The sequence below is a fragment of the Eleutherodactylus coqui genome, chromosome 2, assembly GCF_035609145.1.
Source record: "Eleutherodactylus coqui strain aEleCoq1 chromosome 2, aEleCoq1.hap1, whole genome shotgun sequence".
NCBI lineage: Eukaryota > Metazoa > Chordata > Amphibia > Anura > Eleutherodactylidae > Eleutherodactylus > Eleutherodactylus coqui.
The window spans coordinates 132,815,348-132,838,601 of NC_089838.1; the positions used below are offsets into that span (position 1 = coordinate 132,815,348).

The window sequence follows — 23,254 nt, forward strand, 5'->3', positions numbered from 1 at the left end:
CGACTGTAGCACAAATTACGGAAAAAGTTAAAGCTGCCAAGTTAATTGTGACATGTATTTGCTCCAACCCCTTTTTTATTCTACATATATCTTTTAATAAAAAAAGATTTAAAAAAAAAAAAAAAAGCCGTCTAGTCTAGAAAGGTGTAAGAACATGTAGTGCATCCCAGCGTGCTGCACATGAGTAGCCACAAACTGGTCAGAGTGCTCATGCTGATCCTGGTTCACAGCTGAAAGCCCCTATAGTGGGCATGTGAGCCTCAGAACTGGACCATGGAACAATGGAAGGAGGTGACATGGTCCTATGAATCAAGTTTTTTTTTAAGTGTGTGCGCGCATCCTGGGGAAAAGATGTCAGCATGTTGTGTTACAAAGAGATGGCAAGCTGACGGAGGAAGTGCGATGTTCTGGGCAATGTGCTGCTGAGACTTTGGGTCCTGGCAATCATGGGGATGTCACTGTAACATGTGCCATCTATCTAAACATTATTTCAGACCAAGAAAACCCTTTCACAGCAGTAGTATTCCCTAATGGTTGAGGCTTCCTCCAGGAAATCGTGCACCCTGCCACGCTGCAAAAACATGTTCCAGAATGTCATGTTTTTAGAACCAGACATCGTGGTGTTGGCATGGCCTCCAATTCCCCATCTGTAGGATGTGCTGGAGAGCAAGTATAATCCATGGAGGACTCACTTCATAGCCTATAGGGCCTAAAGGATCTCCTGCTAACATCTTAGTGCCAGATACCACAGGACACCTTTAGAGCTCTTGCGGAGTCCATGGCTTGACAGATCACAGCTGTTTTGGAAGCACTACGGGGACCTACACAATAATAGTTTTTAATGTTATGGATAATCAATTTAAATAACTAAGCATCCAGCAAAAGTTAGATTAAAGGAATCTAAACAGATAGAACTTGATGCTAGTACTAAGTTTGCTTTCAAAAGCCAAATGTGCATTATTTGGTTGTTAGGTGGTAAAAAGAACAGCATAATTATACTTCGATATGCATTAAAGATGTAGAACGTGTAACAGTCTAGTGTCTATATACCATCAGAGTGAGTGTTTCCGTAACGGACAATGAGTAACCGCACACATGATCGGAGTGGTGGCTTGGAAGATGGGAATCTTGTTCCAAGCCTGACTGGGGGGCTTATGGTAATGATGCTACCTTCGTTCTATATTTCACACCTATCTATTGAATAGTGCACTACTATTAAATTACAATGTAGCATGAAAATGTCCTTGTCAGTAGAATTGCATTGACTGAAATGCCCAGCTATGTGTTGATTTTGCGTTAGGATTTTTTTGTTGTTGGTGGTTTTGCATGCCACATTGATATTTCAATGGTTTACAAAAAATGGATATATTTTCTTTTATTTAAATACAGTGGTATTTAAATAATAATATCATAAGATCGGATATTAGTCTGTAGCATGAAGGGGGTGTAGACGGATAAACAGAAAAATGTTGATATAAATGTTATGTGCTCTAACTATTGATGCTGTCCCTCATTAGTATGCAAGAAGAAAATCCATATTTAGCTTAAAACAGTGCAGACAATTTGCACAATGATAGCAAAACTGGAAGATCGCTCATCCTTGTCAATTTCCTAACTTTCTATTTAACAAGGAGGCATGTATTTACAACTCACAACTTGTAGGAAATACAGTACACATTACTCATCCTATAAAATTTTAATATTTCTGTATAGTATAAATTAAAGGGGTTGTGCCGCTTAAAAATTTTTAAACAGCTGGCCATGCTTTAAAATAATAAAAGAAAGTAATATTCACCTCAGCTTTCCTCCCGGTAAGTAATGCAACGGCCCCGGCAATGCATGCTGTAAAACACAGACCAGAGGCGCTGTGGGAGCCATTGAGCTGCTCATTGTGGAGAGAAGAGAGGCGACTAATGCTTCTTAGACAATTGATAAAAGTGAGACCGCATTACTGCAGAGAAGCAAAACTGAGCTTGTGTGTCTACCTTGGAATACTTTACGGAGGTAGATGCAGAATAGAAACAGCAAGCTGCACTATTCTAACATTAGTCCAGGAATATCTGGGGATACAAACAGGTTTTTAAATGCAAATACAAAAATGTTAATTATGGACTAGATTTAACTAAAAACAATACTTTCTGTGGGGTATCATCTTTTAAGGGGGCCGATTAAAAAATAAATTCTATAGCTACCTATTCCTTTCCCCTCGGTCTACTTACCAGATCTTCACCTCACCTATCTTCTCCTATCACCTTCAGTCTGGGGGGGGGGGGGGGGGGGGGGAAATCACCTCACCTTCAGCTAGCTGATTCTTCTGCTTCCTATGACATTACGTACATTCACAGGAAGTCTTCTTTCTGCCAGCCAATGTAGGTTACGTTATAGTTCACAGGGGGAGTGCCGGTCTACTGCAGAGACTGCTCATGCACGCTGTTTCGGCAATAGATTAGAATTCCTTCCTAACCAATGAACTCTACAGCACAGGGACCTGATCTTCACTGACCCGGCCGGAAGAGGATGCAAGGAATGCAACCTTTATAACAAACCGGCCAGCATGAGGTGAGGTGACCTGGGACACTGGAGAAGCTCAGCGATGAGAAGATGTGGTAAGGAGACTGATCGGGAAGAAGTAGGAGTATAGAATTTTTTTTTTATTTTTTTTTTATGACAAAACCCCTTTAATGATAGATGATGGCTGCATTGAACTGCTAGAGGCCTAGATAATGGAGGAAGGTAGCACAAACCAAGAATTCAACCTACGTAGAAAAGTAAAATGGAAAGATTTGCATCTCTTCTGTATTTTGGACCCATTCCAGGTTTTGGCTTACAAGTACTGATGTAAACAAATGAATGGACAGATTAAAATCCTGCATGATTACTGGGTCACCGTTCTGCGTGTATTTATTTTTATAACAGCGGATAGTGCATTACCTTTATGTTTATCTGAGCTGAGGACTTTAATTTTAAATCTCTCATAGCTACTGTATAACACTGTAAAGACGGTTTCCTAGAAACTTGCATTCAAATACATCGGCTTTTTGCTAGCAGTCTCATCTCACAAGGGCTATAAGGATCCACTAAGCATGGTGCCCACAATGCGCCCATTTCTGAATAGCATTGCCACTTGTGAAACCAATCATTATAGATGCACATGCTTGATGACGGATAAAGAAATCGGCTTTACCCTGTTCAAAAAAAAAAACAAAAAACAAAAAGAGTTCCTTCCTGGATTAGAAGATCAAAAACCAATAACAGCCAGCCCTTCCTGGGGGTGAGGATTTTGATCCTCCATTTCAGGAAGGGCTGGCAGAAGACTGAAGACGAGTGCCGGACGTGAAGAGACCCGCGCCGGAGCCGGACAGCGCTTCTTAGGTGAGGTTTTTTTTTTTTCTATTGCAACTATGGCCTTTACAGTTGGATTTCCTACTGTAAAAGTTGCATCGCAGTGCACAAAAAAACGCGTTTTTTGTGCAATGCAACAAAAAGGAAGGCCCCATAGGGAAACATTGACTAGAAAAAAAACAAAACACAAATAACGGCTGTATGCAGTATGCCGCGATTTTGTAGTCTCGCAATGTTTTGTAGCCTGCGACATCGCTTGTGTGAGAGAACCCATAGGAAAGCATGGGCTCCACATATATGTGATTTGTAGCATTGTCGCATCATGAGAAAAATCGCCCATGTGGAAGCAGCCTAAAATGTTCAGAATCTGAAAAGTCATGAATCTATTAGAAGAGTACAGTATTTATTATTTACGAAAAGTAAATCCAAACTCCCACTTGTTCAAATGGTTAAAGAAATACGAATATATTTGTAGAACCAAACACTGCACATTGATTCCTGAACCTTTTTAGCAATAAAGTGAAAATGAGTAACTTTGCAATATATACCCAACTGTGCAGTGAGTAACTGAATATATGTCTATAGGCATCTTCCTCCCACAAACTAAAGGAGGTAATGTCAGTGGAGTCTAATTCTTAAGCCCTCATCCACATGCTGGAGCGTTTTTGCTTTAGTTCCTAGTATACATTTGTATGGTTCAAATCATGAGTGAATCCTGGAGATGCAGAAATGCAAAGGCAAGACCCATTCTTCTCGGTACTTTTAATCCTGACCCAGCTTTGGCAAAAGGAAAACTGTGTGAACTCCTCTGCCTGACGACATTGTAAAACCGCCAGTACACATTAGATGGCTGTCAGCTCACCGTCATTTTCCTCAATGTCATACACACTAAATCCTTAACTTCTTACCCATTTTCTTGGACGTCCCCTTGGCCGCTTCTCACCACTGCTCTCTTCTTTCTTTAAAAAAAGAACAAAAACATTTTTAAGAATGTGCATGAGATTAAGCAAAATTTGAAACCAAGTAGTACGCCAATATCGTTCTTGGATGAAGTGAATAAACCAATATTTAGTGTAAATTGTGACCCTTTTACACCTGGGAGATTTCTATTGTTTGGCTCGGTCTTTAGAGGAGGACAATGAAAATTCAAGAACCATTGGATCCGGCACATACTGCAACCGAGCGATGCCAAACGGACCCCATTGACTATAATTAGGTACGTCCAGCTTCTGGCATTCCAAAAAGCACTTTACTGGACTAAATAACACAGCATGCTGCACTATTTCATCTAGCACAGGCTCCAAATTGAACATGCTGCACAAAACGTGAATATGCCCTAACAATACCACTATCGTAAAAAAATATATAAAAAAAAAAAAATTCTTGCAGGTTTGGTATGTATACTTGCCCCCAATACGTACTGATAGCTTTGATGACATTTAAAATGCTGTAAAAACGTCATACCAAAAGAAGAAAAAAAAAAAAGAATTACAATAACTTTTCAGGCTTCTTTCAGTCTTTTTGGCAAAAAAATAAAAAAAATGCAGTTTTAGTGCTTGTGTTATTTGAGACAGGCTTATTTACTATTCAAAATATACGTTTTCTAGACACTTTTAGACAGATTTATAATTCAGTGATAAATCTGGCACTTTTTAGACCATCTAGTCTAATGCCCCTTTTATACGGGACGATAGTCCTCTAAATGACTGCACGAGCGTCATCGCCAAGGTCTTATCGCGCGTGCAGATTGTTTAGACAGACATATCGCTTGATTGCGGGCTCCTCGCTCAGCACTTCACCTTCTTATGTGAAGCGCTGAGCGTTTACACGTAACGAGATGCCAGCGATCCAGAGATAGTTTTTTCGCTGGTTACACGATTATCGCTCAAATTCGTTTGTTTGCAAGTTACATGTAAACGGTCTCTAAGTTTGCACTTTCTAACTTCTAGACAGTTTTAGTAAATAAGCCCTGTTGTGTCCAGATGACAGCTGTAAGACCAAAGGGATTTATGAAACACTACAAACAAGCCTATGTGTGAAGGATGCCTTAAAAACAGATTTGTTATTGTGACAAAGACAAACAATCAGTAAAAACCTGTTCAGAAAAATGATCTTCTCGTTAGTGACTTAAGGTACCTTTATGCAGGGCGATTATCGCCCGAGTTATCACTGCAAACAACGAATTCATACAATCATCCTCCCATGTACATGCGGTCGCCTACAGAGAGAACGCTCACTTGGAGTCACTTGCTTATTAGCAGATCTAAGAACCAGGCAGCTGTTGGGCCATGTAAATAGGAGCTGCTTAATTTTTTGAGCAACTCCCGTTTACTGTGAATGGAGGCGAGTCAAAACGAACTTGGCAGCTCTGCCTCCATTCGCTTAGACGACTATCGTTCCTGTGTAAAGCACAGGAGCGATAGTTGGGCTGTACTCTGAGGGACAACTGTCGGGCGCTTATGTGCTGGACAGTCTTGTGTAATGAATTCTTTTAGGAGACTCTCAGCTCGCTTTCCTCTCAAAGTTTTTTATAAGAATTAGAGAAAAATATTCCCGCACTGCGTAGAAACGGGTTAGTTGGTCAGAATGTACAGTTTTGAAGAATTTAGTCAAAGGAGTATTAGTCACACTCTAGTATTCATCAGTTTTAAAAAGGCCCTGCCATAAGCCTTCCAGGTATTTTTTTTTTTTGGTCCATGGCATTTTTTTTTTTAAATCCTTGGAGGCTCCAAGCATGGGCTTTCTTCTGGCATTAAGTCAAAGGCTTCACTACAGTGAAAAGATGCCAAACAGTAGGGCGGTTTTGTGAACACAGCAATTTTTGGAAAAAAAAACACACCATGTTTTTAGAGTTTTTTTGTGCCAAAAAAATGCAGCAGCCAGATATTACTGTAAGGCCAATAAGGAAATATGAAATGAGTTTTTATGGTTGGCTTTATTTCTAATTGTCATGTGACTTTCATACAGGAAAAAAAGGTTGCCAGGAAAGCGCATGTAAAAAAATGTTTAGTAAAAAAAGAAAGCCACACACGGTGTATGTGAAATACTGTAAACTTTAGGGTGTTTTAAAAATAACGTTTTGCATCAAAACATCACTATTTGCTGTGTCTGTTACCTGTCGTTTTCCCCTGCATTGGTCAAAAAAAAAAATACAGTGAACAGATGTAAGGCAGAAGCCAATAGGGAAAATTGAACGCACTACAAAAAAATTTGAGATTTTCTGTAAAATTTTCCTTTTCGCCTTGTGATTTTGGGCTTTGACAAATGAATCATGCTCCAAGGGTGGCGTTCTTTCAGTCAGTTGCTGGTGTTTTTCTCCCATAGATATCCATTGTTTATGTGTTTCTGCTGAAAAAAATGCATGTGTCAATGTGCATTGCGCCTTTTTGTGGCATTTCAGCAAAAAGAGAAGAGACCCTAGTGGATCATGGCATAATCACATCAAAGAAAAATGCCTATTGGAAAAAAAACATCCCTACTTATTAAAATATATATATTTTATTAGTGTTGCTAAAAACTATTGGACATGTAAAACTAAAGCCACCTCCGCAGTCTATAAAGCAATAGTTCTGACAACCAGGGTAGATTCCCTCAACATAGCCTCCCAATAAATTGGAATCAGTTATTTTTATGTAACAATGGGTGGGAAGAGGGATAGTAGGATTCAGCTGCAGACCCAATCCCCCTACAGACTTAATTTTATGTCTGCTATAGGTAGATGCACTTAAAAATTATACCCTCCCCCCCCCCCCCCCCCCCCCCCCACAGGTTTCAATGGCGCCATCATGGGACTGGGGTTATGCTCACTATTCTCCTTTGCGCCCCTAACTCTTGTACCAGTTCTGACTGGTTGTCAGGCTATTACTTTATAGACTGCGGTGGTGATTGTTCTGTCTAAAAGCACCTTTAGTATCATTAAAACTACTATAGGGCACCTAAAACCACAAACATCGTTCGAGCGAAAGCGAACGATAATAGTTCATTCTAAACGTGAGCCAACAACGAACAAGAATTCTTCGCTTTTCGCTCATCGTTAATTTTATGCAGGCATAAAAACTATTTCTGGGTCGTTGACTTACCGTTCAGTTTAAACAGCACTTGTTCAGTCTTTTATTTTTGCCTATACAGCAAATGTGAAAGACCGAACGATGCCCCTTTCAATGAGCCAACGATGGCTCTGCCTGTCTAAACAAGCTGCACAAGAGCAAACGAGCCATTGGTAACGTCACTCGCCCATTCAAACGAGAATCGGTATATTTAAAAGGAATCTTACAAAGGATATATATTTTAATAGGTAGGTAAAAGGTAACGTCCCTTGGTCCAAGTCATGACTGACTCCTATGGTGATGTCACATCGTGATGTTTTCTTAGCACACGGTTTTTGCGGGGTGGTTTGCCATTACCTTCCCCAGTCATCTTTTACCCTCCAGCAAGTTGGGGAGTCATATTACCGACCTCTGATGGATGGAAGGCCAAGTCAAACTTGAATGGCTACCTGAACCAAGCAGGGATTGAACCCGCAACCTCTAGGTCATGAGCGAGAGCTTAGGACTGCATTTCGCTCCCTTAACATTTTGCGCCACACAGGGTTCTATATTTTAATTTAATATGAGCTTTTTTTTTATATATGATTTTGCGGCAATTTTCACACAAAATCATGCGAATCAAAGAGATACAGATTTTAAATGTGAAAAGGACGCACAAGGGGAAAAAAAAAACCAAAGAGGCCAAAAAATATTGCTGTTATGAGTGTTTTTTTTTCAACAGCAAGTGTCACAAAAAATTGCTACATGTCCTATTGTATCCCATATCAGATGAGAATAGGCGATTCAATATCCATGTGCGTTCTGCTGTAAGTTGTGCCCCAGATTCTAGTGTGCAATTCGCACTCTCTCATCTTAATAAATGCTTAGGCTCACTGGCATAACTATAGGGGATGCGGTTGCACCCCAGCTGCACCCCGGCCCAGGAGCCTTAGGAGTCCCAAAAGGAGTCTCTTCTCCATATAAGCCCAGTCCAATGAATAAAGCAGTATAGTTGGGGGCCCTGTTACAGATTTTGCATTGGGGCCAAGTCTATGGCTGGCATACTTGGTATCAGTTCATATGTGCAGACTATGTTGTCTGCAGTCACCCCTCCCTCTAATATTGGGTTGAGTTGAGTTGAGTGGCTGCCCATTAGTCAGCACATGAACATTTAGCTACTAGGGTCTATGGCGATTGACCTAACCTGCAGTATCAGGTGATGCATATTTGGCTTCTTTTTCTGGGAGTTATGTCTTTGTACATTTTTCCCCCACCTCTGTAATTTTACATTTATCATATGATTTATTCTATACCCGGTGAACGGTTCATATCAATGACAAATGTCTTTGTATCATGTAGTTGCAGGCTTATTAAAAAGTAATAATTTTTGGTGTTAGATTTAAAAATATATATATAATTATAGGGTATTTTATTTTAATAATTTACAATGTAGCAAAAGCCGTCTTCTCTGTAACACATTTTAAAGCATGCTCCCTGGAACACAGGCAGTCTATAAATAAAAGGTGACATACAAGGATCTGTAAACATATGACTATACGATATGATTTGCTCCTTGCAAAAAACTGCTGACATGTGAAATGCTGGAAAGACATCACACCATTATAAAAAGAACCTGTTAAAAGCAGACGTGTCGTCCTAACAAAGTTCATAAGTGAAACCTATTCATATACTGGTTCAGAAAAATCTGAATTTGTATTGTCCGATAACATGTACACCCTAGTATACATTAAAGGGGTATCTCTAGCTACCACATTGATGGCACATATCCATAGGCTGGACATATGGCATATCCAGCTCTTAGGCCCTCACATATAGGAAAAACCTCTATTTGCTGATTCAAAGCGACCATCAGGAGGCTCTTTCATAATTTCAGCAGTGATTGGAAAATTAACAACAAATGAATTCAAGCATGCCTGGGATAAGCATATGACCATATCCTTAAAGAGAAATAAAAAGAAAATAGAAGGGCAGACTAGATGTACCATGTGGTCTTTTTCTGCTGTAAATGTTCTAGGTTTCTAATTGAGAATATATTGAATGGCTTTATCATTAATAGCAATTGTATAACAGCAGATCAAGCCTGAAACTCCTGGCCTCTTTTTCCTTAGATGGTCATATGATCTCAATTCTGACCAGCTCAAGTTTCCTAGGGTTTATGCTGTCTGAAACTAGTCAATTTCTCAGTTTGTCTGATGCTGTTAAATCACCCCAACCACAGGAACGGACTAGAGGGACACGGGCGCTCCAGTTACAGTCACTAATGATGATCAGACAACTCCTTTCACACAGTTATAATAGAGGAGATGACAGCTCATCTGCCTTACTGTACATTTATAGTCTGTAGCTTATTTAAGCGACTATAAAAGGTAATGATATTTAAACTATTCTCCCAGCAGACAGAAACACTACAGCCTCTAGTTAATGCTGTGCCAAGGCATCATGGGGATTGATTTGAAAGTGAAAGAAAACATCACACCATCAAGATTGTACCTTATAAGCATCAGACCAAAAGGATGCACTGCATGGAAGTGGCTGCAGAGGAGAACTCCAGAGTGTGACAGGCAGTCAGGTGAGGGGGGCAGGGATGGAAACAAATACAAGTTTTCGACGGAGTGGCCCTTGAAGACTTGTGAAGGGATATCTGCATGCCAAAAAAAACACGTATTGTTGCACAGGCTTATGGCTCCTGTGCACGGGCGATTGTTCATTGCGTTATCCACGGCAATACTCTGGCCACGGGCAACGCAGTGAACATTTTCCATAGTGTTGCTATGGAAAGCGCAACCGCGACGTACACGAGCGGAGAACCATAGTGATACTCTGCTCGCGGGATTCAAATCCCGGCATGCCGCGATTCTCTGCAGTGAGCCTATCCGTCAAATAGGCTCAGCGTGGAGACCTGACAGCCCTCTCCCCTGCTCCTCCACGGCGAATATTGCTAGCGATATTCTGCCTCGCCTGTGGACAGGGGGCCTTAAAAAGGTTTTCCAGGACTAAGATACTGATAACCAGGTTAGGTCATAAATATCAGATTGCTGGGGGTCAGCCACACAGATCCTACACCAATCATCTGTCTGTTGCAGCGCTTGGGTGAGCATCACAGCACCTGACTGCATATCTGCATGGGACTGAGCTGCTCTTAGGCCATGTGACTGATGAGCATGATGTTACAGGCTAGATAAGAGGTTGGTTGCGGTGCTAACTGGAGTGTTGTGGCACCTTCAATCAACTGCCGGCGTGCCAAGCACATCCGCCAGGCCGAAGAAAGAAGATCCGGCCGTGAAGGAAGGAAGATCCGCAGCATCCGGAGAGGTGAGTTTATTCTTGTTTTTTAGCCTCATGTCCGCGGGGCAGGAGGGACCCGCTACGGATTCTCCATGAAGAATCCGCGGTGGGCCTGATTTTCCCCGTGGACATGAGGCCTTAATGTATTCACTGAGGGGTGTCATGCATATTTTGAACTTAGAGTTTTTTTTCAGGAATTAATGCAATTTACAGGAGAAAAAATAAAATTTCATATTTTTGCAAATATGTCATTTTAAAAAGACATTATTTTTTTTATAGTGCACATGAAAACTAAGGATTTACACCCCAAAATGGATACCCCCGTTTGTCCTGTGTTCAGAAACACCCTCATTGTGGCCCTAATATTATGTTTGTAAGCACAACAGGGTCCAAACCAAAAGAAGCGCAGAAACCGGGGTAAGGTCCACAGATAAATCCAGGGGTCTCAGGTACAGAATTTCATCCTCCCTCACGAATATGATCCATGAGGGGAGATAAAACTAACTTTTAAACTTTTTTTTTTTTTAACTTTACATGATCACTGTTATCCATTGGTGATCTCTCTGCTCCCGGCTACAAATGCTGGCCGGGAGCAGAGGGATTTTAATTCTCCCAGGGTGCGAGCCCTTCTGTGCACGCGTCTAACGGGATCACAAGCTAGGGAACCAGTCACCGGTGACATCTCCTGCTTTCCGGCTACCTTCAGTAGCTGGGAGCCAGAGATTTCAAATGTCCTGCGACAATCCGGTCTTCTGCGCATAAGTCGCCATTTTTCCTTTAGCGCACATGCACAGAAGATGGCCAAAGGTCCTTTTCGGACCAGATTGTCACGTGACATCGTGGAGGACGGAGGGGAGTCGTTTCAGCTACCCTCATGGATCCAATCCATGAGGGGAGCTAAATCTCTTACTTTTTTCACTTTTTATTTACGTTAAGGCGATCGGCGCTATCCAGTGGATTGCATTACTGGAGGTTGGATATCCCTGCCCACCATGACAGCTCCAGGTCTCAGCTACCTTTGGGAGCCGACAGCATGGAGCTGTCACATCCTCAGGGAAAGCATGTTTTTACGTCCCTGAGAATTAAAGCCCACTTAGCTAGGACGTAAAAAGGCAATGGAGCCGTCACTAAGGGGTTAATGCTTACACCAATCGAATGTACCTTAATGCTTACATCTATGCATTCAACATTTTAGTCAAAAATATGCAACCACCCATCACTAAAAGAAAACAAAATTGCATTGTTCTCATTAAGAGAAACCAAGTAATCTTGCAGATATGATACCTTTTAATGGCTAACAAAAATACATGATGTTATAGCGAGCTTTCGAACCAACGCAGGGTTCTTCAACAATGCACACAACAAATGTGCAATTTCAAGATAAAGCAACACTTGAATTTTAAGCAGAGCTTGCAAGGTTTAGGCAGTAGTCCACCACAATAGACATTAATGTAATACCTCATCACTCAATACAGAAAATAAATTGATCCTCCTGTTAAAATGTCCTTTGAGTTCAAGTGGAGAAAAGGTTCCAAGATCAATCCATAGTTGTGCAGTACTGCACCCAGGGTCCATCCTAATCCAAAATATATCACATAGCCAAATCCACTCCTGATCTCACAGACAGCTGTCCCTGTAATGAGCAGACAACACTAATAGTGCAATAAAGGAAAACGCTTTCATTCTGCTCACAAGGATAAAATAGGACAGCGGATGTACAACACATCACCTGCAGCACACCTGACAGAACCTGACCAAGGATTTGCTATTGCAGCTTCTTCCGAATGTCTTCACAGGCATGCCAGCATGATCTAGATATTAATATTAGCTGCATAACCTTACGTTAAACTTAAAACGTACCAGAGATTATCAAGTTTTCTAAAATATACCAGGTTCTCAGAAAAACCCCTACACAAGAATAACCTAAAACAACCGTTTTATTGATAACTAAAACCACGGGGTGTAAAAGGGAGACATATACTCCTAGATTCTATGGTAAAAATGAAACCATAGTACAAAAGGTGAGAAACCCCAAAGATGTGAAAAGGGGATAACAAAAGCCCTGATGGATGGTAGGGCCTGATAAAGGGGGGGATTGTAAGTTGGATAGCCCCTCCCCCCCAATCAATATCACCAGGCTAGCTAGTACCTCGTTGTGGTGTCAGACTCCAGCCCTCAGAATGGAGGTTAAGGACTGTGCCCAAAGATACACAACCAAGGAACCAAAAGATGTAAAAAAAAAAAAAAAAAAAAAAACACTTGATAAACGCTAAAGAGGCTGTTAATGTGTTTTTCAGCCACGTAGAGCCCTTAGTGGTGTCTAGCAAGGGCCCTCAGTGGGATAGCCAGGACGGGTAAACCAGACTCACAGAGGGGTACAGACTGAACAGTATACTACAAAACTATTGGATTGATATTTCAATAGTATGTAGATATATTGGATGCTCAAAAAGACCTTTAATGCTCCAAAGTATGGTATTGGGATGCTCTGGTAAGAATCACAGAGCTCTCAATAATCCAGTTTTAAAATCCACAAATATGTAGAACGCTCATACCAGAGAAGTCAGCTAGAGGCTGATAAATTAACCTAAAATGCACTAGCCAAGATTATTAGGCCATGATGCCAAATAAGCAGATACAGACATCAGTCCTGATGGTGAACGGATTTCAGAAAAAGAAAACAAATGAAAACACTAGGTCTGATATCAGCTCACCAGAGTTGGTGTTTTCCTTGGTTACTTTCTTTAAACGTGATTTAAAGTGGTAAAAGCACCAAAATTTTTCACCAAATTACAGAAATGCTGAGACTTAAACATGCCAGTAGATGAGCATAGGTTGTCTGATAAATTAGCACCTCTTTAGTACAATAAATCTCTAAATCATACTGCTGTACAAGAGGTTTGCATGTTACACGTTAAGAATCCCAGATTCTGGATCTAAAAGCGTAGCTTGCAACACTGAGATCCACTGACATGAAAAGAAATTTCCTGCTCATTGAGCAGCAAATTTGAGCAGGGGGCATATGTGGGGGTAGAGGGTAGCACTGAAGTGCAGGGTGAGCAAGCAGCTAGCTCAGTGACAGAAGGAGGGGTAGAGTGAAAAGCATCAAGTACGCTAGTGCTGAACCGGCGCATACTAACAAGTTTGCAAAACTGGCAGATTAGGGAAATTATAGGTTTAGCTGTAGCATGACATACCCTCTGACTGCCAGGGCGATGTCTGCTCCAGTAAGAAGGGGAATAGGAACGCAGGACAGGCTAGATAATATATTTAGGGCAATTATTGAGCTTTACCAGTATCTGTCACAAAGAGGGTTATGGCAGTCCCTTTCTCTTTCAATTTTAATAATGCAGTGTCTACTCTTCCTTGAATTGGAGGAGAAACGAACTAATCTACTCATCTTCATGTTGTGTATACACGGTTAGCGAAATCAAACTTCCCTAAGGCCGGGCGAGTGAGATATCAGGCCAAAAAACAAAGCCCGATATCAGGTTTGTCAATGTGTGAATTTCATGGCGACGCAAAGCATTTAATTAAAAATTGCATAGCTTCCGTGAAAGTGCAATTTTCCCGAAGGGAAACCTCACACTTGAATGAATGAGCATCACACGGCATGAAAGGTCTTTCAAGGTCGAATTGAAAACAATCGTTGAGATGTTGCGAGGGAACGCCCAAAAATAGAACATGCAATTTCATATTTGGGAGAGTTGTGTACATCGCACAAAATTCACGCTGTAGTATAACTCACAGGCCTCTTAACAGTGTTCTGCTGCTCCAAATGAGATTAAATTCTGTGATAACGGTCATTTCAGTAACATTTATGAAAAAAAATTAGCAAAAAAAGCTGCCAGAAGGTGGCGCTGTAGCAGACCAGGTCTACCGTGATAGACCTGCATCAGTGTCAGATCTGAAAGACAGCATTCGTCGGCATGTTGTAGCGATTAATGCCGACTTCCTATGTCCAGTGGTTGAGAAAAAAAAAACAAAAAACAAACAAACGTGGTTTTGCAAATGGAGAGTGTTGCTGAAAATCAAAGGGAACTTATTGAACATTTGTAGAATGATTTGCATAGCCACTGCGCCACCTATGGGTGACTTTTCCTAAATTTTTTTTTTTTTAATAAATAGCAAGTACATTTTCTGAATTGGCTGTTCGAATTTCGTCTCATTTGGTAAAAGTTTAATTTGAAAAAAACTAGACACTTTTCTTTATATTGCTGTTGCATCTGGTACTTGTAGACGGAATCATTTTAGGCTTGAAATTTTTTGTGCCCTTTTTTACATCTGGCAGCAAATTTTTAGTCTCAAATAACTTTATTAGCATTTATGCGTAGCTGTACATGCTGTGAAGCTAGAAAGTTCCCCTCACAGAGGGTACAACAATTTAATACAAAAGCAATAAACACAAAACATCCACACAAAGAGTTAAGCGAGTTGGAAAAAGTAATTTTGTTAGGTAAATTATTATATAAAGGAGAATGGAGATCAAGGAAGCAGAGCCCTGTGCCACTCCCCCTCCCCCCCCCCCCCCCTCTTAGTGAATACTCTTAACATATTTTTCTTAGGAGGTAAGTAGTTGAAAAAGACCGGTATGTCAAGATATATAGACCAGAGAAAAGGATCCATATTATCTTCTTTCATAGCTGAAAACTTTGTATAACATCATTCTTCAGAATCGAACATGGATTGGATTAATTTGAAGAGTGGGTGATAGCCATTGAGAGGCAATATAGAAATTCTAGCTGCACACTAATATATTGGGAAAGTTTATGTTGTTGATTACTAAACCCAAGGAGTTTGTCAGCCAAAAGTTTGTCAGCCAAAAGGCAAATAGATTGAGAGAGGGAATGTTTTGCCAAGAACTCTAGATATAAGGTTAGTTACCTGCCTCCAAAGAGACCTTATATTGGGCATGTCCACTAAATATGTGATTTCATTCCTAGTATAATTGCAGCCTCTGAAACAGTTTGGGCAGGTATTTGGGGAGACTTTATGGATTATCAAGGAGGACAAAACAAGCTTTATGTAATATCTTGAATGACAATTCAGCCAGCTACCTTTTAGATATAAAAGCAAAGCAATGTTGCCACCAAACTAGAGAGAGGGACATATGTTTAGTTCCGATTCCTGGCGTTTCATAAAAGGGAGTTTAACTTCCGGGAAAGGTCAATTCATGGTAGCATAGAGGAGGGAAATTACACCAGGTTTAAGGGGTGACCATTAGGGTAGCCCATAGAGAGATCACACAGAAAAAAAAAATGGCAGCTATACAGCAAGACACATTCCCAATTTGCTACATCTGCTAATAGTAATGTTAGGGTAAAGTTTTAGCTGTAAATTCCAACTGCAAGATGGTGCTCAAAACTGATATGAGAAATTGCACCTATGCTTAAGATTTCCAATTACACAAGCTACAGCATTAATATTAACAATTTGCTTTAGCAAAAGAACCGCAATACTATAAAACATTAAGTATTGACAATGGCATTTGTCCTGATGATCTACACATTTATGCTGTTCCTACATAAATACCTCCAAATATATGAAAATAGTCAAAATTATGACAGATACTTGTCAGTCAGTGCTTAAAGGGGTTGTCTCGCGCCGAAACGTTTTTTTTTTTTCCATAGGCCCCCCGTTCGGCGCAGGACAAACCCAAGGGATGTGTTAAAAAAAAATTATATATATATTTATATATATATTACTTACCCGAATCCCCGCTCTGCGACTTCTTCTTTCTTCCTACTTCTTCCTTCACCAAGATGGCCGCCGGGATCTTCACCCACGATGCACTGCAGGTCTTCTCCCATGGTGGACTGTGGGCTCTGTGCGGTCCATTGCCGATTCCAGCCTCCTGATTGGCTGGAATCGGCACACGTGACGGGGCGGAGCTACGATGACCAGCTCTCCAGCACGAGCGGCCCCATTCACCAGGCAGAAGACCGCACAGCGCAAGCGCGTCTAAAAACGCCAGAAGAAAGCGAAATTAGACAGATCCATGGAGATGGGGACGCTAGCAACGGAGCAGGTAAGTGAATAACCTCTGTATGGCTCATATTTAATGCACGATGTATATTACAAAATGCATTAATATGGCCATACAGAAGTGTATAACCCCACTTGCTGCCGCGAGACAACCCCTTTAAGGACTGGACAGAAGACTTCTTGTGATTTGCTTCCACGACTTGAAACAATAGTTGTTTTTCTTCTTCGTTATTAGTAAAAAGTCTGAAAATTTATTGTCTGAGCACAACCTTGTTGTGGACATAAGAACCTAAAACTCTGCCCCAAATAAAGGTTTGTTAAAAGGAAAAAAATTGGAAGGTGTCTTGCTTTGTAGTTGAAAGTTGAGTTTTTTGAGCCACACTAGTGACCAGATGTATAATCTCTCAAAGGTAGTAGGGATATTAAAAGGACTGGATGTTATCTGTGATCGAAGGAAGCTATAAATCTGGATAAATCCAGCCATAGAGGTCTTGGAATGGAGCATTTTTCTATAAATTGTTGTGGAGTGAGGAGTTTAGGTTGCAGCATGAAGAGATATAACAAAGTCAGACCTTTGTTTTACCACCAAAGGAACCCATCACTCTGGGTACTTGGGGCAAAAGCCTGGTTAGGGATAATAGGCAATAATGGGGGATAGACTGACAGCAGTGCATACGGTTTTTCCTCCAAATTAGAAAAAAAGTGGCAGGCTAGGGGTGAGAGGTGCTGTACAAATGTGGGTTTTAGATTTTTTGTAGCAGAAATTAGCATTAAGTTCAACTGGGGCTAGAAAGGAAGCTTCTAATTCCACCCATAGAGAGACTTTAGATCCTACAAATATAGATGGATTTCTAATAATTGGGAGGTTAAAAAGTATTTTTGTAAATTAGAGACTAAGAGACCCCCTTCCCCAAGATTGCTTGTTGCACATATTTCAAGTCAGTAAGAGAGACATTGATAATTAATAGGGAGGCATCTAAAAAGCTAAAGAAGTTGTGGTAAAACTGTCATTTTAACTGAATGTATGCATTCTATCCAAAAAGTGTGTTGAGCTCACCTCTTCATAGAGTTAAAAAAATGGGGGATAGTTCCATTTATACAGTGAATCTAAGGAAGGCGTGATCTTTATACCTGGGTTTTAGCCACATTGACCAGCAGACCAAATACAGTTGCATAGGAGTCCAGTGTTATTAGATTTGGAAGAGAAGTAAGGTGTCTAGAAAGGGTAAGGAAGCGGTCACCTGCAAAGAGACTGACTTCATACTCCCGTTTCCCAATTCTAATACCTGAGATATTTGACTTGTTTCTAATAAAGCATGCCAAGGGTTCCATTGCTAAAGCAAGAAGAGCATCCTTGTCTTCTGTCTCTCTGTATGGATACTGAACTGGAACTAGACCTAGGAAGTTTTAATTGCGCAGAGGGAATCGAGTAAAGAGATTGCAGTGCTGTATCCTAGGCCCCCTGAAATCCCAACCTTTTCCAGGACTGCAAAAAGTTAGTCCCATTTAAGGCTATTAAAAGCTTTCATTTTATTTTATTTTTTATAGCTAGTGCTAGAACTAACATTGAAGTTTTGTGTGTGTGTGTGAGAGAGATATGGATAAGTTTAAGAATTCTTCTCACATTGTCCGTAGCTTGTCGCAATGGAATAAAGCAAACTTGGTCTTGATGTATGAAAGAAGGCAGCAAGTAATTTTAAAAAGTTAGCTAATATACTTGTTAGAATTTTGTAGTCCAAATTTAGTAGTGAAATTGGACGATGGTTTAGGGATGTTACATGGGTATTTAGAAATTCTTCAGGTATATCTTTTCCAGACAATATATCATTGTATAGGTGTGTTAAGGGTGAGAGAGGGAAGTCATAGATTTTTTGTAAGACAGCTACCTACGCAACAGAGGTGGGTGCACGCCCTCTCCTACCAGGAGGACCTGGGCACAAGTAAGCAGCCCGATCCGGGGACTGATGCATCTTACACGGCTAGCAGCTAGACCTCAAGTCTCTCGATGGCCAAAAAGCACTGCAAGAAATAGATGGACAGGACGTGAAGCAGTGCTGGGGCCTCAGTGACTGCCTGGTGACCCACGATGAGGAGATCCACAGCTGGATTGCATGGATTTATTAAACGCCCTCAGAGCTACCGAGTGATGCTTCCACACCGCTCGGCAGCTAGTCACGCCGCCCCATGTCTGGCAGCAATTTTCTGAACATATTGAACTCCTTCTCCCTCCTCCAATGCCTGCTGTTGAGGTACATTTGCTCAGCTGATCACACAATAAGCAGATTTAGACAAATTTGCTCTAAATGTATGGCTAGCAGTCTAGTATTAGATCTATGTAAATTAACTCAAAATTGTCCACGAAGTAAACATAGTACAAATAGAATTAAATCACATTTGGAAATAGAAATAACACTGACCGAGTTCGGATTACTAAATTTAGATTGTGTGTTGTGGTCCGCAAAGTAAAAGAGATGTTGTGAAAGTTGTAGGAAGTGTTACTAGAAATGCTATATGGAAAAATGCCCTTGTAGTAGTCTTTAGTTTTTTTTCCTCCTTTGAAATTAATGAGAACAGCCACAAAAATGTGAAAAAAAAGGGGACATGCTATGTTTGGTTTTCAAAATAGGCAGTTAGACTTCAAAATAACGTACAGTATTGTTTTCCAATGCAATAGTGAATATTTCTCCAAATCTCATGTCCATTTATACAACATCTGGACACTGCCATTTTCAAACTGCACTAAAACGCAGTGTGACAACTGAAACCAAGACACAAAATTCAAAGCTGGTCCTAAACGAAATTTTAATAATTAATAGGAAGTTAATTTTTTCACCTTGTCTCCCAAGGGCATATATGCATTGAGATCAGTGCACGATAGGTCCTAAATATGTTAGGATTCCTTGACACATTTTTGCTTATGCTGTGACTTTCTGTCCAGGGGGTTCTCCAGCAGAAAACCCAGAACTACTTTGGTCTCCATTCAACATGGTTTCCGTTAGTTTCCACAATTTCTGGAGGCACATTAGCCTATTACTCCCCACTTCTACATGAGCCAACCTAAACAACCAATCACCATGAACCAGCCAAACCAAGTAACCAATCACCGGGAATCAGCCAACTCAAATAACCAATCACTGGGAATGAGTAAATCCAAACAACCAATCAGGTTGCAAATGGTGTGCATTTGGGGAGTAACAGATATATGCTTTCTGGAGGACAGAATAGCGTAGTTTAGTCCACAACGGAAACCACTTCAAAATGGAGACACCATTGTTCTCTGTATGACTCGCTACCGTCTATAGTTCCATTTCAACAGTTTTTTGCAAATTCAGACTGGACCAGGGGATGGAAAGCCACAGAGCAAACAAAGCACTATGTGAAAGAAGCCTTACTGCAGTGTATAGAAATTGTTGCCAGGATGTCATCCCCTCTCTGATGTCATCCCCTCTCTGATGTCATCCCCTCTCTGATGTCATTTAGTATGGTGCAGCTATTCATTGAAGCTGCACCATAATGAATGCCCACTCTACCCATTCCCTGTTTGCACTACTATGTGTTCCAGATGCAGCTAAAATGGAGAAGAAATCTCATTGAATTACAGACTTCTTGCTCTGCATGACCCCTGCAAGCACTCTCATAATGCATGTGGCAGCTTAAGCAAATACTAGAGTATTAAGTCAGAGGGGGGGGGGGGGCGTATTTTTGCCAATTTCTCTTGTATAGTCAAGTAACATACAGCAGTATGTGCTATTACTTGTAGTGTTATGGATCTATAGAGCAGACTGATCCTAAAGCCTTATCCAGACAGCTGCATTTTCAATCCGTATATACAGACAGCATACGGACCCATTATAGCCTATGAGGCTATTCAAATATGCGAGTTTTCATTCACATGGACCAATCACATGAGAAAGAAGGGAAAAAAAATGCAGTAAGTCCTGTTCTGGTCCGTATCACGAATAAGAATAGGTCTGGAATGTGCAATGTCTAGCGTTTGTGGAGATTGGACAGCACAGACGTGTCCGATGCAAACTGTGCCCAAAGATCTAGGGTGCAACTAACGTATTGGCATCTGAACGCAGCTTTACTGCTTCCCTCCACATACTGCCACAATGAATTACACATTTCGAAAAAATAATAAGCACAAACTCTTCAAAACCTGAATGAAGTTTAAGCTTTAACCTCCGTAAAAAAGGGTGCTTTTTATTTACGTGGTCCTGTTAGGAGAGTTCCTTTCATTCAAAGTACAGGCACATCGAGACGTTGCTATAGGAAGGTTTAAAAGGGGAGAGTTCTTATAATGTATATTATAAAACACTTTGTAAACAGCAAGGAAAAATAAATAGCACATAAATCTTTCATTTATTTTGCATCATTTTTGCTTTTGGCACTAAAATAAGTATGCTAAATTCAACCATATCCGTGTGCCAGTTTTGTTTTTTCTTGTTTGGCATATTCAGTAGATTTGGCATTATTTTTATAATTATGTCCCATAGTTTTTTTTTGTTCACAACTTAAGAATACAAAAACACCTGCCTGGCTTTTTAACACTGAAGCTCTAAGGCCGGGTTCACACGAGCGTGTGGTAATCTGCTGCATGTATATCGCAATATTTTACCACTGTTTGAGCCGGCATATAGTCGCGTAGGGCAGCGATTTTTCATTGTGCATGACTGCGTATCTCACGCATGCGCAGTCTGACTTGTTTCATTTTTTAACCTTTCCGCTGTCGCTTAGCTACAGAATATAAGTAAGGGACATACGCCATGTAATTGCGCATGTACAGCGTTTATTACACACCATAGAGAACAATAGGGCTCTATCGTGAGTACAACACGGTAAAACAGAACATGCTGCCTTCATTCTTACGTGCATATTATACGCAAGTTCGAATGGATCAATGAAAATCAAGGTATTTTCATGGACTCCATTCACTGCGTATTATGTGCATGTAATACGCAATTAAGCTCGTGTTAGGCCTCTGTCTACGTTCACATTGCGAGGTTTCCTCCAGTACCGCATCTGTCTCAGGTTTTCATCTTCTATCTAGCGACTGATACTTGGATAGAACTGGGGTAAGCCCATCTGGATTAGTATGCAAGACCTCTTCGATCTCCGCTTCACTAGTTTGCCGTCTGTGTCAGTCTTGTTCGCTTGATAGAAAGCACCAAGGATAGCAATTTTCTATACAGGCAAAAAGACCGATAGGGAAGGAACACTGGTGAAACCAAACCCTGGTTCCTTTCTGGGTCTGTTTAGCTTTCTCATTGTTTCAACTTGTTTCAATATAGCTAACAGTATTCCGCCGCAGGGGAGTAAAGGGGAGCACTGACAGGCTCACTGCGGAGAATCGCGGCAAATCGCAGGAGGCCACCATTTTAATCCCGCGAGTGGAGAATTGCTATGGTTCTCCGTTCGTGGATGTCAGGTTGTGTTTTCCATAGTTAGCCTATGGAAAGCGTTCACTGAGTTACCCGCGGCCAGATTATCGCCGCAGATAACGCAGTGACATATCGCCGTGGACAGGCAGCCTAATTGTCTGTTGCAGCGCATCTCCCCAAGTAAAAAAAGATGTGCTGCTGACAATATAGAAACTGTATGGGGATAAGCAATCATATTAAAGGGGTCTTCCATGACTTTAAAATTGATGACCTATCCTCATTATACCTTTTTACGCAGCTGGTGTCTTGTTATCTTCTTTAGTTCATAGATTTAAAATCACATAGTACTAGGTGCCATTTTGGAAGAGACTGCCTCCTTGATCACAGCTTCCTGAACATTAGAATACCCCTCCTTAAAACCAATACATGAACTAATCAGCGATTATGTCCTTAATCACAACTGTGGACAATACCACACCTGAATGGCTTTCACATCACAAATATGGAACATAATAAATATACAGAATTTCTAGAGTTCATGCCATTTGGCTGCTAAGGACACGCTTTCTCCAGTCACCGCTTCTATGCGTTTCTTAACCTCTTCAATGCCACAAAACTTTAAAGACGCAGCATAATATTCTACGAAGTACTTAGCAACACCTGAAGCATTTTTGTTCTTTTTCTTCAATATTATATACATGCTCCACAACTGTTTTCTAATTTACCGATAGTATATCCTGTATAAACCAAAACTGCAATTTGTACAAAACACATTATATAATGACATGCTTGGTGTCACAATTAATACATATCTAATTGGAAAACTGACAATACCTTCTACATTTCAAAACTCCTGTGTTTTTATACCACATCTACATGAATTACCTCATGAAATACCGCACGTAAAAGAAACCCTTTTGAGATAACCAACAACTATTACTGCTGCTCAATGTACAATAACTTGGAGGAAGTTATTACGGCCGCGACGGAATATAGCTAGCGATATTCCGCCATAGGGGGGAGGAGGGGAGCACTGTAAGGCTCATCGTGGAGACCTTATCTAATTGATTTATCACCACGGATCTCGCTAGGACATCTCGCCCCTGGACAGGCAGCCTACCTAAATTTCTATTTCCCCTGCATACACAATGAACATTGCTCTATAAAGGGGTTTGAAAAAAGGTCATCCTGCTTCAAAATAGGCAAGAAGGACAC

General features: G+C 40.8%; 1 protein-coding gene across 1 annotated transcript in view; it reads right to left on the minus strand.

The window, feature by feature from the left end:
- The window catches only part of HMGA2 (high mobility group AT-hook 2), a 103,344-nt gene that overhangs the window by 64,981 nt on the left and 15,109 nt on the right, over positions 1–23,254 (minus strand). The window contains exon 3 of the mRNA XM_066591570.1: positions 4,251–4,301. Within this exon, the coding sequence (XP_066447667.1) occupies positions 4,251–4,301 (51 nt within the window). The remainder of the gene's footprint in view (positions 1–4,250; positions 4,302–23,254) is intronic.